This window comes from Diabrotica virgifera, chromosome 2, assembly GCF_917563875.1.
Source record: "Diabrotica virgifera virgifera chromosome 2, PGI_DIABVI_V3a".
In the NCBI taxonomy this organism is placed as follows: Eukaryota; Metazoa; Arthropoda; class Insecta; order Coleoptera; family Chrysomelidae; genus Diabrotica; species Diabrotica virgifera.
The window spans coordinates 65,801,566-65,819,801 of NC_065444.1; the positions used below are offsets into that span (position 1 = coordinate 65,801,566).

At 34.5% G+C, this 18,236-nt stretch overlaps 1 protein-coding gene across 1 annotated transcript in view; it reads right to left on the reverse strand.

The window, feature by feature from the left end:
- LOC114340296 (G-protein coupled receptor 143) overlaps positions 1-10,679 on the reverse strand; it is a 30,414-nt gene extending 19,735 nt beyond the window's left edge. Inside the window, exons 1-2 of the mRNA XM_028291031.2 lie at positions 10,339-10,679; positions 1,773-1,884 (exon numbers count right to left, since the gene is read on the reverse strand). Coding sequence (XP_028146832.1) covers positions 1,773-1,884; positions 10,339-10,488 — 262 coding nt within the window. The 5' untranslated portion in view covers positions 10,489-10,679. The remainder of the gene's footprint in view (positions 1-1,772; positions 1,885-10,338) is intronic.
- Between the last annotated feature and the right edge of the window lie 7,557 nt (positions 10,680-18,236).

Genomic DNA, 18,236 nt, shown 5'->3' on the forward strand with positions numbered 1-18,236 from the left:
CAGAACAGGGATAGATTGTTTTACTAGAAACTTTTCTTTAATATCGGTTATTAGTGCCGCGTTTGAGTTGTAAGTGGTCTTCAGTCGTAATTTTGCTGCTTGCGTTAGTTTCACCTTCAACAGGTACTTTGTTAGTTGCGGTTTTCCTTCATCATCTAAAAATTCATCGTACAGTTCAATTGCGTCTATGAATGCTCTAATTGATTCTTCGGTGTTTCCTATGTGAGGGATCAGGTTCCCTGCTGTTTTCAGTTCGAATTTCTCTCCCATCTTGTCGTTGTTATGTTCAACTTGTCTTTTCCGTAGTTCTGTTTGGACTTTTCCGATCTTTTCTCCAATTTTTGCAATAATATCTGCAATGAATTTGTCTTCTGCTGCCTTACAGCTGTCACCTTTGTATATTTTATGCACCGTCCTAAACTGTTCCGTGATAGTCCTGAGTTTTTCCACCCATTTATCTGTGATTAGCTTATTTTTCCTTCGTTCTATAGTGTCTTTTGTGAGATTCCTATTTAATATAGTTATATCTTCCAGAATACGTTGAAATCTTTCCTCGAACATAAATTCGGCTTGGCCTGCCTACGTTACTCAATAGTATATGGCCTAGTGTCTCGAAGTCTCAATTACTTCGTAAAGCTTATCATTGCCGTTAAGTTTATCAAATATAACAAAATGTAACATATAAAATAATATAATAAAACATAAATGTAAGTAAAATAAAAGGATCAATAATATTGGATAACCGTCAATATTTAAAGTGTCAGTAAATAAGTAAGTGAGTAATTATATAATAAAAAAAAAATCAAAATTTCAATATGAAAATAAAAAAAAATAGTCATCAAACTTACTTCATAAGCAGTTAAACTGTATTGTATTAAAAAGAAAAATTACTCACGAATATGGGTTCATGTGTCTATGCATTTGGTCCTGGATTCTGGGCGTCTAACCTCAGCATCTCCATTGATTTAGATACTTCCTGTCGGATGTGGCGTCGAAGCTGCTTCTTCCATCGTCGATACAGTAGCCATCCGACGATGATTATGGCCAGGCTGAACGATACAATTCCCAAAACTCCCGGGATTGATAGCTTCTCGTTTTCGCCGGTTTCAGCTGTCACACCTCCGCTGTTGCCTGCTTGGTTTATGAAGATCTGTTCCTCTTTTTCTTTATTCTGGTTGTTTCCCATCTTACGTGTAGAGCTGCATACCTCAATCTATATGCGAACCAGAAAACTCCATTCTTTAACTTAAGGCAGGGTCGCCATGTGATGTTGGGGGTTGCTGGACGAAGACACTCCCGAACAAACAAACTTAAACTTTCTACATATCTTTATTCTTACAAGGTTAAAGGTACAGTTACAACTACGTCGACCGACATTATAGTTAGGATAGGTCAAGGTGACCCATATCTCGGTAACTATATCCCCTGACCACGCGCCAGCAGAGTTCAGCGAACACACTGATACAACAATGAATGTCTCAGGTACTCGACCTTCCCACTTATATCTTATTATATTAAAAACAATGCCCATATGTATTACCATATATGGTTATGCTATACGTATTTCAATAATGACGTGTGCTGTGTTTGCAGTCTTGCGAATGAGTTGAATACTTTGAACTTTGCTACTATCGTAATAAATTATACAAATTGCAACTATAATATTGACCTTATTCTTATAACAAATAAATTAGGAAAATTCCGTGAGGGTTGTCGTGTACCATCACAGCAAATAGGTAATACTGATATGAATATTCATTTTGCTTACTTGCCTAAAGATGCCAAAAGATCAGCAACTGCTAGCCATACTATTATTTTTCGCCCTCTTTTAGCAGAAAATGAATACCACCTATGATTGTTCGAAAATTCTTCCCGAGGCAAAATCTGAAAAAATATAAATATTTTAAACTAAAATATCTGGATTATTAAGGCAAATCACAATAAAAAAAAATCAAACCGAAATAATTAAAAAGGAATCTAGCTTGGTAAACTGTCTTATATATTAAATGGTAATAAAATGAGTACTCTCAATATCTAAAAACAAGGCTCTTCAATCAGTGTGTCTACCTGTTCTCACATCAAACTCTTAAATATGGACGCTTACCAAGGAGATCTTAGTGCAAACCAACGATATGTGGAAAGACAAATGCCGAACATTAGATAGAAAAAGAAATACCTGAACTCATAATAAAATCAAAGTAAAAAATATTTCAACTTAAGTATCAAAACATATAATAGAAAGATAGGTAAACCTTGAGACAGAAGAACGACAATTGGTACAAAATAATTATACATCGGCGACTGATCTTCTAATCTTAAAGTTCTGGAAAGATTAGGAAGTGCCGAAAGGTCTTAATATGAATGAAAGAAATGTCCAAATTTGTACCTTCACATCACATGGTAGAAGACGGGCAGCATCAAATTAATAACATCACTCTGATAACCAACAAAGCACAACTTTTCCTATGAATATGTCGAATGATATGTGGTAAAATATGGGTATCAAGCACAAACAAATGTACTGGCTATATAATACTATTAGGCCTGGATCCCGCGTACCAAAAAAAGTTAATTAATAGCAAGCTGAAAATTTGTTCATAGCTTAACGGTGTCTAGTCGGACAAACTTTGATGTACGGGAACACTGGAACAGTGGAAGTTTTAATTGTGGAACAGTTTAAAAATTTGGAACGTCAGGTTACAAAAACGTTCCATGTATGTTGTCGGACAGAACATCCAATTGATTTGTTGCCCTTTCATTAAACTCTCATGCAAAAATCAGACTGCTATTTATCACCAATATAATTCCTGTCATTTGACATGTTCTTCGTGTTCCACTCATTAAAATTCCCAGTTGGCGATAAACACCAGTCTGATTTTTGCATGAGAGTTTAATGAAATGGTAACAAATCAATTAGAAGTTCTGTCTGACAAAATACATGGAACGTTTTCGTAGTATGACATTCCAAATTTTTAACCTGTCCCACAATTAAAACTTCTCCTGTTCCAGTGTTCCCATACATCAAAGTTTGTCCGACTAGACACCGTTAAGCTATTATCAAATTTTCAGCTTGCTATTGATCAACTTTTTTTGGTAAACGGGATTCAGGTCTATATAATTAGACCTATGATTATATGTATATGGCTCACTAATATGGTGGTCTAAACGCCAACAAAAGACCACCACAGAGAAGCTGGATGCTTCAACGACAAGGAGCTGAATAAGCTTATTCATAACAGGAGGGATATCGACTACCCCAACCGCCTTCATGGAGGTGATCCTTGACTCTTGACTCCCTCCATTAAATATATGGATGGATAAGGAGACTAAGGTAAGAGCATACTGAAGGCGGATAAGACGTCAGGAAGCAGGGAAACCAAATCTGTAGAGCTAATCAAAAATCACCCAGAGCAATGTAACCTAAATATAATTTTGAAACACCGTTTACCGTCCTCTTTACAAGAAGGGACGAATGGGATTCGAATAAAACGAATCTCATAATGGCAGATCAATGATGGTATACAGACTAAAATCTATGAAGGCGTTGGAGTTGGGGTATACGGAGGATGGAGGAAAACCAAGGCTAAGTAAGTCTTAATGAAACGTAATCTCACTATCTTCCAAAAGAAAATTTATGCTATAGAGAATTGCAGGGACGCAGGGACAGATCGATCAAAATTTTATTTGATAGTCAGAAGGCATTTAAGGCATTGAGTCGAAGTGGATTGGATCCAAGTTAGATTGGAACTGAATTGGAACAAAGTAAGTTTACTCTGTGTACCTGGATATATTGGTATTGAAGAGAACGAAAAAGCGGATCCATATGCTAGGTGAGGGGTAAAAGAAACATTCATAGACCCAGAACCTATGGTTGGCATCGGAACAGCCAAAAGAACAATATCGGACTGGGTGAAGCAGATAAAACGTAACTACTGGTACGAATAAATGGGTCTCAATCATTCGAAGGCTTTTATACGTGAACCTTCGGAGACGAGACCCAGGGATGTACTAGATATAAATAGGAATGATCTGAATATCATCGTCATAAATATGACAAAAACAAAGACAATGACAAACACAGACAACTCAAGACGTATAAACTATAAATTAATGGCAGTGATATAGAACAACTCTATGAATATACTATCTATTTAGACCAAATTCTGAAAATTGACAAAGAAAACCAAAGTGAAATTACTAGAAGACTAAGACTGACATGGCCAGGATTTGGAAAACTTAGTTGGATACTTAAGAACCGCAAAAATCTCAATACTTGCTGCTAGACACTGCTACACAAAAAGACCAACGTTGCAACGACACAAGCAATATTGGGGACCTTACAAAGGTAGACAACCAAGAGGAAGACCACAGATGAAATGGATAGATGACATAAAAACAATAGCTGGAACAAATTGTAAGTATGTTGCGCACGGTAGAGACCGATGAAAGGAGTTGGGAGAGACTTATGTCCAAAAATGGACGACAGAAGGCTAAGAAGAAGAGAATCATCGTGGGTCTCCTGACAGAACACTATCGCCTAAAGAAACACATGGCCAAAATCGGATTAACAGGAAGTGCGAATTACAGATACTGTCAGGCTGATGATGGGAGGACGAAACACGTTCTGTGCAACTGCCTAGTTTGGATATGATAAGGGATACATTGTATAGGACTTTGTTTATATGAATAAGCTGCAAATCGTGGAAGATTCATCTTTAGTTTTATATGTGTGTTGTGTTGTATGTGTTTAATTGTATTTAACTGAGGAATCTCTATCAAAAATAAAAGTGATAGCCGGGATGGCCGGTAGTATATATGATATCAGTTTATCAAACTCTGCATTCCTAATAATAGTTGCACTAAAATGTTCAAAAATATTATCTAGCACTTACAAGAAAATTTTCCGTTTACAGAAAAATCATACAAAAAAGTCAAACATTGACATTGTTAAAAGGGTACCTGATAAAGAGCTTCAAGTATTCCTAAAGTCGATGACATTATACAAACACCATTGTACGCGTTTGTATCAAACTCTTCCATGATGGCGATAGCCATATCGGTGCCATTACCGTGATGGCAACAAAACGTCTGAATGGTCGGATCCGCCATTGTTTACATACACTTTGCACTATATGAACGAACAGATCAACTAATGTAGACATGAAATGTTTTCGAGAAGCCACAAAAAGCCACTTCATTAGGTCGCATAGGCAACATCACTTTGATGATCACCAAAGCAAAGCTTTCTCTTTGGGCATGTCAAAGTATAGTGGAAAAACATGAGGTATGAAACCCAAATTAACAAATGTACTTGCTATACAGGGTGTTTCATTAATAATTGTCCATATAGTAACTGGAGAAACCTTAGCACTAAATATGAAGATTTAACCTAAAACACTTAAATAAAATGTGGTTCCTTACTGAGTTACAGGGTGTTTTATCTAAAAATTTAAAAACTATTTTTGCTCAGCATTTTAAAACTATACGACGTATCATTTTCATAATTGGCAGAAAGTGCGACTACTAGACATCCTACTAAATAATGATAAACAAACGTTTCTAGCTACTACCAGAGGCGTACGACAGGGGATGGTGAATGGTTGACCCTTCTCAAATTCTACGCCACTGGAGGAATTACTATTTTAGTGCCATTTTTATATTCTCTAATACTTTCTACGTAAATAATATACTCTTCATTGGTAACGATAAAGTCATGAGTTTTCGAGATATTTGAAGTTAAATATGAAACGGCACAGTTATTTTGATTAATTTATGATATGATTCATAATGATTAAAATTTAAAAATTATTTGTACCCAGTACTTTAAGACTATTTGGCGCATCCTTATCATACTTGGCGGAAAGTGTAGGTACTGTACACCCTACTAAATTAAGATAAATAAACGTTTCTAGCTACTACCAGAGGCGTACGACAGGGGATAGTGGCTGATTGACCCTTCCCAAATTCTGCACCACTGACAAAATTGCAATTTTAGTGTAATTTTTTGATTTTGCAATAATTTTTATTTAAATAATATACCCTTCATTCGTAACGATAAAATGATTAGTTTTCGAGATATTTGAAATTAAAAATGAAGCGACACAATACATTAATCAAAATAACCGTGTCGTTTCATTTTAAACTTCAAAGATCTCGAAAAGTAATGACTTTATCGTTGCGAATGAAGAGTATATTATTTTCATAGAAAGTATTGGAGAATCCAAAAATTGAATTAAAATAGCAATTTCGCCAGTGGCGTAGAATTTGGAAAGGGTCAACCATTCACTTTCCCCCGTCGTACGCCTCTGGTAATAGCAGAAACGTTTCTTTAACATAATTTAGTAGTTTGTACAGTACCTATACTTCCTGCCAAGTATGAAAAGGATACGTCGAATAGTTTTAAAATTCTGAGCAAAAATAGATTTTAACTTTTTAGATAAAACACCCTGTAACTCAGTAAGGAATCACATTTTATTTAAGTGTTTTAGGTTAAATCTTCGTATTTTGTGCTAAGGTTTCCCCAGTTACTATATGGACAATTATTAATGAAACACCCTGTATACTACTATAGACAGGCCTGTGATTACATATGGGCACTAATATGGTGGTCTAAAAACCAACAAAAGAGCACCAAAGAGAAGCTGAATAAGCTTTAGCATGCTTAATCATAACCGGAGTGATGTCGACTTCCCTAACCGCCTTCATGGAGGTAATAATTGATCTCCCTTCATTACAAATATGGATGAAGAAGAAGACGAAGGTAGGAACATACAAAAGACAGACAAGACACCAAGTACCAGGGCAAAAGGATACTGGGACCAAATCTGAAGAGATAATTACCCAGAGTTGGATATAATACCTGACGCAATGCAACTTAAATATTAATTCGAAAATCCGTTTACCACTCTCCTTTCAAGAAGGGACGATCAATGACAGATCAATGGTGTTATACATATGTCTCTAAAACATATAAAGGAATTGGAGCTGGGATATACGGAGGGAAACTAAGGTTACGCCTTAGTGAAAGCCTAGGTAATCACACTACTATCCTCCAAGCGGAAATTTATGCTATAGAAAACTGCAGGGCTAGATCAGATCTATAAAATTTATATCTGATAGCCAGACGGCATTAAAGGCACTTGGATCGAAGCGGTTTGAGTCGAATGTAAATATTGGAGCCATCTTCAGAAATTGATTCGGATCAGAAAAAGTAGTAACAAAGTTAGTTTACTCTGGGAACCTGGACATACTGGTATTGAAAGGAATGAAAAAGCGGACCTACTTGCTAGGATACATAAATAGGGAACACGCATAGGCCCAGAACCTTTTGTTGACATAGCAAGAAGTACAGTCAAAAGAAAAATATTGGACTGGGTGGAGCATATAAAACGTAACTAGGAACAAATGGGTCTCAATCATTTGAATGCTTTGACATGAATACATGAACCTTCGAAAAAGAGATTCAGGGATCTACTAGATTTGAATAGGAATGATCTGGAAATCATCTGGGGTCTCCTGACAGCACACTGTAGCCTCAAGGGCACATGACCAAAATCTGGTCGACAGAAAGTGCGAATTGCAGACACAGTCAGGCATATGATGATATGGCGTAACACGGTTTGTGCAACTGCCTAGGTTGGAGAGAGTAAGGGATAAGATGACATGTATAGTACTTTGTTTTATATGAGTAAGATCGAAATCGTGGGAGATTCATCTTTAGTTGTGGCTATGTGTTGTATCTGTTTAATTATATTTAAGTAAGGAATGTTTCAAAAATAAAAGTTGATTGTTTGGCGTATTCTCTATAGAAAGTACCTCAACTATCTATATTTGGTTCTCTTTAGTAAAAGCAAAAGGATATTCAACTTCCAATCACCTGTTAACTACAAAAATCTTAACAGAAAAATGTAACGAATACAAGTTTCCAATTTTTATAGCATTTGTAGACTACGAAAAAGCTTTCGACACCATAGAACACACGGTCGTAATAAACGCAATGCAACATTGTAAAATAGACAGCAGATATATTAACTTAATAAAATAAACTATGAACCAAGCTACAGCTACATACTACCTAAATGAAAATGAATACAGGAATCCTGTACATTAAACAGGGGAGTCAAACAGGGAGACACTCTATCACCCAAACTGTTTACCTTAGTTTTGAAGGACGTTTTTAAAAACCTAAATTGGAAATATAAGGGAATTAACATCAATGGCCGCTACCTCAGTAATATATGATTTGCGGATGACATAATCCTGATAGCTACTGACCTACAAAAACTGCAAACCATGCTTTCAGAACTATATACACACCGAATCTTCTAAAATAGAGCTGAAAATTAATTTAAACAAAACAAAAATGACACTCCGAAGAAACCGTGACAATAATAAACGACAAAGTTATAGAAAAAGTTGAAGAATATATACTGGGTTGGGATAAAGTATGGAACCAAGCAAATATCTTTGAAACGAAAAGAACAATATTTATAAAACTTTGCATGCAGGTACAGTGACACAAAAGGCATATGTTGCTATATTTTTTGTTACTACGCCACTTCCGGTTTCACCGGAAATACCCTTAACTTATTTAATTTAAATAGGACACCTTGTATATTTTTGCGGATTTTAAAAGAACTTGTTATTTTTAATTCATACATACCAAATTTGGTAGAAAAAATTTGTTAAAAAGTGTCTAGATATTTTTTTGTATTAATACAACGTAGTAGGAAATAAACGAGTAACATCTATACTGTAGACTAAAATTGTTGTTTACATGCACTGCATGACTTATTTCATTTGAATTTAGTATAGTAGGTAAAACGGTTACTGAACTAATTGACAGAAATAAGTTGTATTAAAAATAGTTCATTTAAGTGAAATAGATCGTATTGTAATATTAATTATATCGGTTATGGTGAATTTTCATTTTTTGGAAGTGAATTTTCCAAATCGATGGATTGGAGTAGAGGATTCATAGAATGGCCCGCTCGTTCTCCGGACCTCAACCCGTTAGATTTTTCTTCTTTAGGGTTATCTAAAATCACGTGTTTACGTTAGGCGACCAACATGCTTGCAGGATTTGAGACAAAGAATAATTGATGAATGTGAATACGCGGAGAAATCTTGCAAAAGTGACTCACGAATTTATTTATCGGCTTGCACTTTGTCAGGAGGTGAACAGCAAACATTTTCAATATCATTGGTCTAACGTAAATAAATTAACCTATTTTTTAACTGTAAAGAGATTTATTTCTTGTTTTAATAGTTTTTTCTTCCAAACTTGTTATGTATGAATTAAAAATAACAAGTTCTTTTAAAATCTGAAAAAATATACAGGATGTCCCATTTAAAGTAAATAAGTTAAGGGTATTTCTGGTGAAACCGGAAGTTGAGTAGTAACAAAAAAATATGGTATCAGTTGCCTTTTGCGTCACTGTACTTGCATGCAAAGTTTCATAAATATTGTTCTTTTCGTTTCAAATATATTTGCTTGGTTCCATACTTTATCACAACTCTGTATACTTGGGACAAAAAATAATACTAAATAGGGAAATTCAAACGGAAGAAATAAAAATAAGAAGAAAGTTAGCATGGGCAGCATTCGGAAAACTGAACTATATACTCAGAAATCAGCAAATTGAACTACATCTTAGATCTAAAGTTTTTGATGCATGCATTATTCCGATATTACCATTTGGGGCACAAACATGTACAATCACAAAAAAGAATATGAACATTGAACATACTCAGAGTCACTCAACGCGCGATGGAAAGAGCAATGCTTGGCATATCACTTAAGGACAGGAAAACAAACACATGGATAAGACAGAAAACCAAAGTCACCAATGTGGTACAAAAATCTTTAAAATTGAAATGGGAATACGCTGGACATGTAGCTAGGAGCGATCTAAACAAATGTCACAAAACAATTCTAAACTAGAGACCATACCAACACAAAAGACCTAGAGGCAGACCTCCTATGAGATGGACAGATGATCCGAAACGGACTGCCGGGAAAAATTGGCTACAAAAGTAGCGTATGACAAAAAACAATGGAAAGGAAGACTTGAAGAGGCTTATGTTCAGATGTGGACGTGAATGGCTAGACGAAGAAGAAGAAGTAAAAGAACTATAGTAATTTTTTTTTATAAGTATAGCCAGGTTTTGTGGCCAGCAGTATATATGATATCAGTGTATTAAACTCTCTGCATTCCTAATCGTATTTGCACTAAAATGTTCAAAAATGTTATCTAGCACTTACAAGAAAGTTTTCCGTTATCCGTTTACAGAAAAATCATACAGAAAAGTTAACCATGGACATTGTTAAAAGGGTACCTGATAAAGAGCTCCAAGTATTCCTAAAGTCGATGACATTATACAAACACCATTGTACGCGTTTGTATCAAATTCTTCCATGATGGCAATAGCCATATCGGTGCCATTACCGTGATGGCAACAAAACGTCTGAATGGTCGGATCCGCCATTGTTTACATACACTTTGCACTATGAACTAACACATCAACTAAGGTAGACGTGAAATGTTTTCGAGAAGCCACAAAAACGTGCATGAATCGAAAATCGTTGTCTGCACGACAGACGTATCGCGTGTCTTCATTAGCCTGTAGGTAGCTTTGATAACTGTAGGATCAACTACTTTTTCAGTACGTTTTAATGTTTGTTGTGGGTTATTTTATCTTTATCTTTGTGAAGGAGATTACTATTAATTGTACAGGGTGAATCTTATATCGAAAAAATTATTTGAATGTCATACTCCACGAGTTTCTTATTGCGAATTCATTGCTTAGTTGACAGTGCCGGTTTAACCTAACTTCGGGCCCTGGGCGCTGGAGGTTAGGGGCCCCCTTCATTGCTATTCGTTGTCAGTTTTTTAACAAGAAAACACATGCATTAACTATAAAAATTTCTTGTAAAATCCATAAAATATTTTTTTTAAACAAGCAAGAAGAATAGCAAATGTAAAAAATAATCCAAAAAATACATTTAAAACATAAATAAAAAACAGAAAGTTCCACAAAACAACACATGACAAACAAAAAAACATATTCTAAAAAATACATAGAGACAAAAATTAGATCACTTTTTTTCTTGACTTGGCATTCGCAAACTGCTATATAATATTATCACAATTCAGTTTCTCCAGTTCTTCATTCTCTATATAGGGTGAGGCAGATAAAGGGCCTATTAGAAATATCTCGAGAACTAAAGACAACTGAATTATGAAAATTGGAATAAGGGGGTTTTGAAGACTGATCTATTGAATGAAAATATTTTCATCTATTTGGTACTTCCGGTTATACCGGAAGTTGCTTATAACTTCGTTTTTTTTAATGGGACACCCTGTATATTATTACATTTTTGGATTCTCCTCGATTTCTTCTTTCTTCAAATATAAAGTTTTGTAAGATTATACAGGGTCGGTTAAAAGATAATTACGTTTTCTTATTAATTTCGTAGCAATATTCACACCCTGTAGGATTGTAGTAGTTTGACATAATAAACTCTATTTATGTTCAAATGATTTTTAGTATAGACTACTATTGTTAACAATTATTAGTGTAGCTAAATTTTTAATTTTAGTATACAGGGTGGGTCGAAACTCGGAATGAGTATTTTCTGAGTTTTCTTAAATGGAACACCCTATATTTTAGTATTGTAATGAAATGATATTTCATGGTACTTTTTACTTCTTAAGCACTCCCTATACCTAACTGCTTTAGTTTGTGCTTAATTGTTAATCGCACCAACAATCTTAACTTCGATGGTATTTTGATACCTCAACCACTATTGGCAATTTTAAGTATCAGTATAGATTAATATGTATTCATTTCCAAAAAATTATTTGTGACTGAATATCTTCACGGCCAACCTAATACAATTTCACCTATTTTGTGTTGCAATTAATGTTTGGTTTGAATCACCAATAACTCAAAAATTAAAGAAGTTAGGTATAGCGTATGCTTAAGAAATTAAAAAGTACCATAAAATAACATTTCATTACAATACTAAAATACAGGGTGTTCCATTTAAGAAAACTCAGAAAATACTTGTCTTATTCCGAGTTTCGACCAACCCTGTATATTAAAATGAAAAATTTAACTATACCAATAACTCTTAACAATAGTAGACTATATTAAAAATCATTTGAACATCAATACAGTTTATTATGCCAAACTACTACAATCCTACAGGGTGTGAATGTTGCTACGAAATTAATAAGAAAACGTAATTATCTTTTAACCTACCCTGTATAATATTACAAAACCTTATATTTTAAGAAAGAAGAAATCGAGGAGAATCCGAAAATGTAAAAATATACAGGGTGTCCCATTTAAAAAAAACGAAGTTACAATCAACTTCCGGTATAACCGGAAGTAGCAAAGAGAAGAAAATATTTTCATTAAATAGTTCATACTTCGAAACCCTTGTATTCCAATTTTCATGATTCTCTTAGCTTTAGTTCTCGAGATATTTTTAATAGGCCCTTTATCTGCCTCACCCTGTATACAATAGTGATGATGCGTCTAGGTTTTGTTGATCCAAATTTGACCTTAAATATGTTTTTATTCTTTTTAAAGCCCAAAAAGACCGCTCGCCTGACGCATTAGAAATTGGTATCGTCAAATAAATTTGCAGTAAAGTTAAAATATTGGAAAAAGTTGCTTTTACATCCTGGTATAATCAAATTTTTCATAAATTGTATGATGTTTATTCAAATTTTGGCATAACGTGAATTTTCATTATGCAAGTTCTCTTTGGTTTCATCAACATGGTTTTTATGTTTCTCGCATAAAAGTATTAATTGACGTTTTGACTTCTTCTTTATCTCTAGATTACAAAAACATCTAAAAGTTGATGTTACATTCTTGTAGCATTCAATTCGCGATTCTGAAAACCTTGACTAATTTTCTAGACTCTAGATTTTCTGCGACAGCGATTTTTTTGTTGCTGCGACTACAAATCGCAAGTGGAGTGCCAGCCTTAGAGGCCACTGTATAATGCCAAATTGCAATTTTTGTAATCGTTTTACTTTTTACTTTTGTATGTTTGAAAGAGTGTGTCCCAATTGTTTGGGTATTGGCATTTTCGAGAATAATCTATTCTTTATCTATAAATTAGATTTATGTATATCTATTTTTGTCTTTCGTTTAAAGTAACGTTTACACGTATCCAGTAACTAGTGCCAGTCTCACTGGAATGCGAGTGCTTGACTAAGACAGCGCTGGATAGGTTCGTTTACACGTATCCAGTAACTGGCACCAATCTCACTGGCACTCTTATTAAAAATCCTAATACTGCCAATAAAACCACAGGTACGACAGCGCCAGCGACTGGAACGCTGTGTTTACACGTGTCTACAACCACTGGCACGGGGTTAAAGGGGACGCGGACGAGGGCCACTGGCATGAAAAATAGACCAGCTTTCTATTCGAGACAACGCTGGACTGGAGCAAAAAAGCGTTTACATGATGCCACTACAATGCCCGCACTATCGTTCCAGTGCGACTGGCGCCAGTTACTGGATACATGTAAACCTGCCTTTTCTATTTTAAAAGGACTTATTTTGTTCCTATTTTAAAAGAACTTATTTTAAAGCCGAAAAGTGAGATAAATTATTATTTTGGATACGTTTGTACGATTATTTTGGATACAAATCGAGTCTTGGCCATTGATTAATAACCTACACAGTTTTTACCCACTACCTGGGTAATTTTTAATCAATGACATGGCGAAATCTGACAACTTTCTGTAGTTTTTGGAAAAGGGCCCCGCCACAAACACTGACACGGGCCCCTGTGGGGCTAGGCTACGACACTGTGTATAGGCGTGAAAAGATGTAACAGAGCAAGATGTGTAATAGAACAAAGGCGTTTGCAATTGGCGTATCTGCGTATGAGATTTTTTTTCGGAGAATATGTAAAATATTTAGCGACTTTATTTTGTTATAATTAAATGAAACGGGTCCCTGGGCGCCCGCCCCAAGCGCCCAGTGGATAAACCGGCACTGTTGAAAGGATTTGAGGTGATCTGAAGATATCCCTCAAATGTATTACTGAAGAACTATAACGTTTGATCACAAAAATCGTTAATATTTGTATAAAATTGCATAAATAAATAAAAAGTGGCATATCTCGTCAATATAAAAAAAGGTTCCAAGAATGACCAAGAAATGAGACTTAACTGGTCAAATGAGGTTTGAAGCAGAAGAGATCCTAAAACTACCAATAAGAAAACTGTTGGCCTTCGTTGAGGCCACAGGACTTATTAGAGTTTAAGGAGAAGAACAGGGTTTGGTACAAAGGTATTATGACCAAGTGCCAGAGACTGACGAGTCTCGCCTGAATTAAGAAGAAGAAAAGAAGAAAGACCAAGAAAAATAATTACCGTGGCATCTCGGATTCAAGGCTGGTCTTGTAAAGTGGTTTGCTTAAAGCAGATCATAAAAATGAAAAAAGTAAAAATCAAGAAGTAGGTACACAAAATTCTTACCGATCTGCAAAAGGTCTACGATACGGTACCAATAACAAAACTTTGGGGTATACTCAGAGACACCAATATAAATCACATGCTTACAAATGCATAAAAGTTATATCATCAGCATCAGTCAGCCCTGATTTGTCTATTGTTGGATATTCCATCCTCCAAATATTTCCATCTTCTTCTGCTCTGCGCCTCTGCTGACCAATTGGTCACAACTCTTTTGAGGTCGTCGGTACATCGCCTTGGGGGTCTCCCAGGACTTCACTTATCCACCCGTGGTCTCTACTCAAGCAATTTTTTGTCTACCGGTCGTCGTCGTCTTTCATTCTTGCAGCATGTCCCGCCTATTTTTCATTGTGTTTCAAATTTTTCTTCTCAATTTTTCCGCTGATGTGATTGTGAGAGTTAAGGGTTCTGCTCCGTATGTAATGACAGGTAGAACGCACTGGTTAAAAGCTTTTCTTTTTAAATGGATTGGGACATTTGTTTTAAATACATCTCTCATTTTTCCGAAGGCAGTATGGTTGTCTCGCGTTAACTTTATTTCGTGATTCAAATACGCATATCTTTCCACAAGTTTTCCACAAGTTCCATGGGCGATTTCTCGATTTATATTAGCTCATTGGGAACGAGATTGGTCATCATTTTAGTTTTTTCATGGTTTATCTTTAAAACGACTCTCTGTGGTGGTACTTGTTGCAGTTGTTGGAGCATGACTCTAGATTCTCCTATAAGACGTCTGTTATAAGAACAATGTAATCGGTATATCGGAGATGATTTAGTATCTTTCCATCAATGTTAATACCCTTTAAGTCTCGTATAATGGCTCCGGTTCACAAAGTTTCCTGGCGCATTCACGAATTGAATGCAAAAAGAATTATTAAGATCCGTCTTGTCCTTTTTTTTTTCTGAGTTAAGGCCGATTTTAGTGCTTTATCGCTTCGTCTAATCCCACATAACAATTTCATGTTCTTAGTAGATTCATAGGATATACTTTTCAGAAAAAGTATATACTGAGAATATGCGTAATTACCATTGCGAATGTGCAGAGCAGATACTGAGTATATACTACATTACAGTACTTAAACGTTCTATGTATATACTTAGAATGTACTACCGCACTTCTTTTCAGTATATACCAAGAACATACTTTGGGACCGTGCAAGTTCGGCAAAGCGACCCATATTTCTACGCTCTGCAACTTTATTCGCACTTTTAATTATGTTGGCCAATTATATTAGTCCTGGTTACTGGATAATTGTCAAGGCCATAGTCCAAAAAAATAATAAGAAGAAAAAATAAGATTCAGGTTATGTTATCAAAACGTAAACAATCGTATGTAATAAATAAAATTAGTTATTAAAATGCACTACTACAACCAAAATACAATTAATTAAATTTTACAAATACAATACAAATACAATAAAATTTTTATTTTATTTTTACAATTAATTAAATTTACCTTTATATAATAATTGCATATCATATCAATATTGTGGAGCAATATATAATTTTTCTGCTTCAATGACAGAAGGTATGAAATGTACGTCAATTTGACAATTTCAATTGACAATATGAATTATTTAAGATAGTTGTAATATTTCTCCGCGACTCGCGCACGGTCGTTTCTCGTTTCCCTTCCAAGTACTTGCACACCGCAATTGTCCATAGTATTTGGTACTATAAACCTTCTATTTATATACTTAGAATGTACTATCGCAAATATTTTTAGTATATGGGAAGAATATTCCAAGGAAGTGCCATATACCTTCTAGTTATATACTTAGAATGTACTATCGCACATATTTTTAGTATATGGGAAGAATATTCCAAGGATGTGCTATATTTCTCAGAAGTATGTTTTCAACATCACCCAGTCTCATCCTAGGTTCTACTAATATATTATATTTACATATTCTAATTGCGTATTTATGAGAATATAGTTATTACATTCTACAATATTACGTAAAAAGTAAGTATAAAATATATAAACTTTAGTTAGTTATATAGGTACGTACCTATGTATGTATAATAAATATTATATGACTAAGTAGGTATATACAGGGTGTCCAGAAACTCTACCGACAAATGAAGACAGGAGATTCCTCAGATAATTTTAAGACAATTTAACCCAATTCACCTAGTCCGAAAATGCTTTCTAAGGGAGTTACAGCTCTTTGAAGATGGCGTCATGTAATTAGTTTTTCTTAAATACCTCCAGAACGCTTCTATTTAGAAAAACGAAAATTGTTATGCGTATTTACTTTCCAGAAATGAATCGATTCCATTCATTGCAAATTTCTAGTGCCGATCATAGGCGTCCGTTTTGGGTAGGGCAACGGTTATTTTATCGCCTAACTTTTTTGTTTTAAATTTGTAAACTTTTTTGACTCTGAATTATTAAATCGTGAGGTATTCTAGTACTAAAAGGTACTCTTACTTTAAGTCGATAGGATACACCGTTTTCTAGAAAAATCGAATTGAAAACTATTCGTTCTTTAAATTTCAAAAAAAAGATAAAAAAAAAAAGTATTTAGAAAGATGAAAACTAGTTTTCATCCATGGATTTATTTATATTCCAAAGATTAATCGATTTCATTAATGGCGAATTTCTAGTACCGGTCATAGGCGTCCGTTTTGGGTAGGTCAACAGTCATTTTATAGCATAACTTTATTGTCTTTAATTTTTAAGTATTATTGACACTAGATTATTCAATTATGAGATATTCGAGTACTAAAAGTTACTCTTGCTTTAAGTTGGCAAAATACATCGTTTTTTTTTAATTTTTTTTCAATTTTTTTTTTCAAATTCCCAAAACTAAAAACTTTTAAATCGATTTTTCTAGAAAACGATGTGTCCTACCGACTTAAAGTAAGAATACCTTTTAGTACTAGAATACCTCACAATTTAATAATCCAGTATCAAAAATGCTTAAAAGTTGAAGACAAAAAAGTTATGCGATAAAATATCCGTTGCCCTACCCAAAACAGACGCCTATGGCCGGTATTATAAATTCGAAATGGATGAAATCGATTCATTTCTGGAAAGTAAATATGTATACAAATTTTCGTTTTTCTAAATAGAAGCGTTCTGGACAGTGCCGGTTTAACCTAACTTCGGGCCCTGGGCGCTGGAGGTTTAGGGGCCCCCTTCATTGCTATGCGTTGTCAGTTTTTTAACAAGAAAACACATGCATTAACTGTAAAGGTTTGTTGTAAAATTCATAAAGTAATTTTTTTAAACAAGCAAGAAGAATAGCAAACGTAAAAAATAATCCACAAAATACTTTTAAAAGCATAAATACAAAACAAAAAGTACATAAAGACAAAAATTAGATCATTTTTTTCTTGACTTGGCATTCGCAAACTGCCATGTAATATTATCACAATTCAGTTTCTCCAGTTCTTCATTCTCTATATACAATAGTGATAATGCCTCTAGGTTTTTTTGACCCAAATTTGACCTTAAATATGTTTTTATTCTTTTTAAAGCCGAAAAAGACCGCTCACCTGACGCGTCAAATAAATTTGCAGTAAAGTTAAGATATTGGGAAAAGTTGCCTTTACATCTTGGATGACATCAAATTTTTCATAAATTATATGTTTATTCAAATTTTGGCATACCCTTACAAAATGGGTAATTTTATTATGTAAGTTCTCTTTGGTTTCTTCAACATTGTTTCTCGCATAAAGTATTAATTGACGTCTTGACTTCTTCTTTATCTAGAGTAAA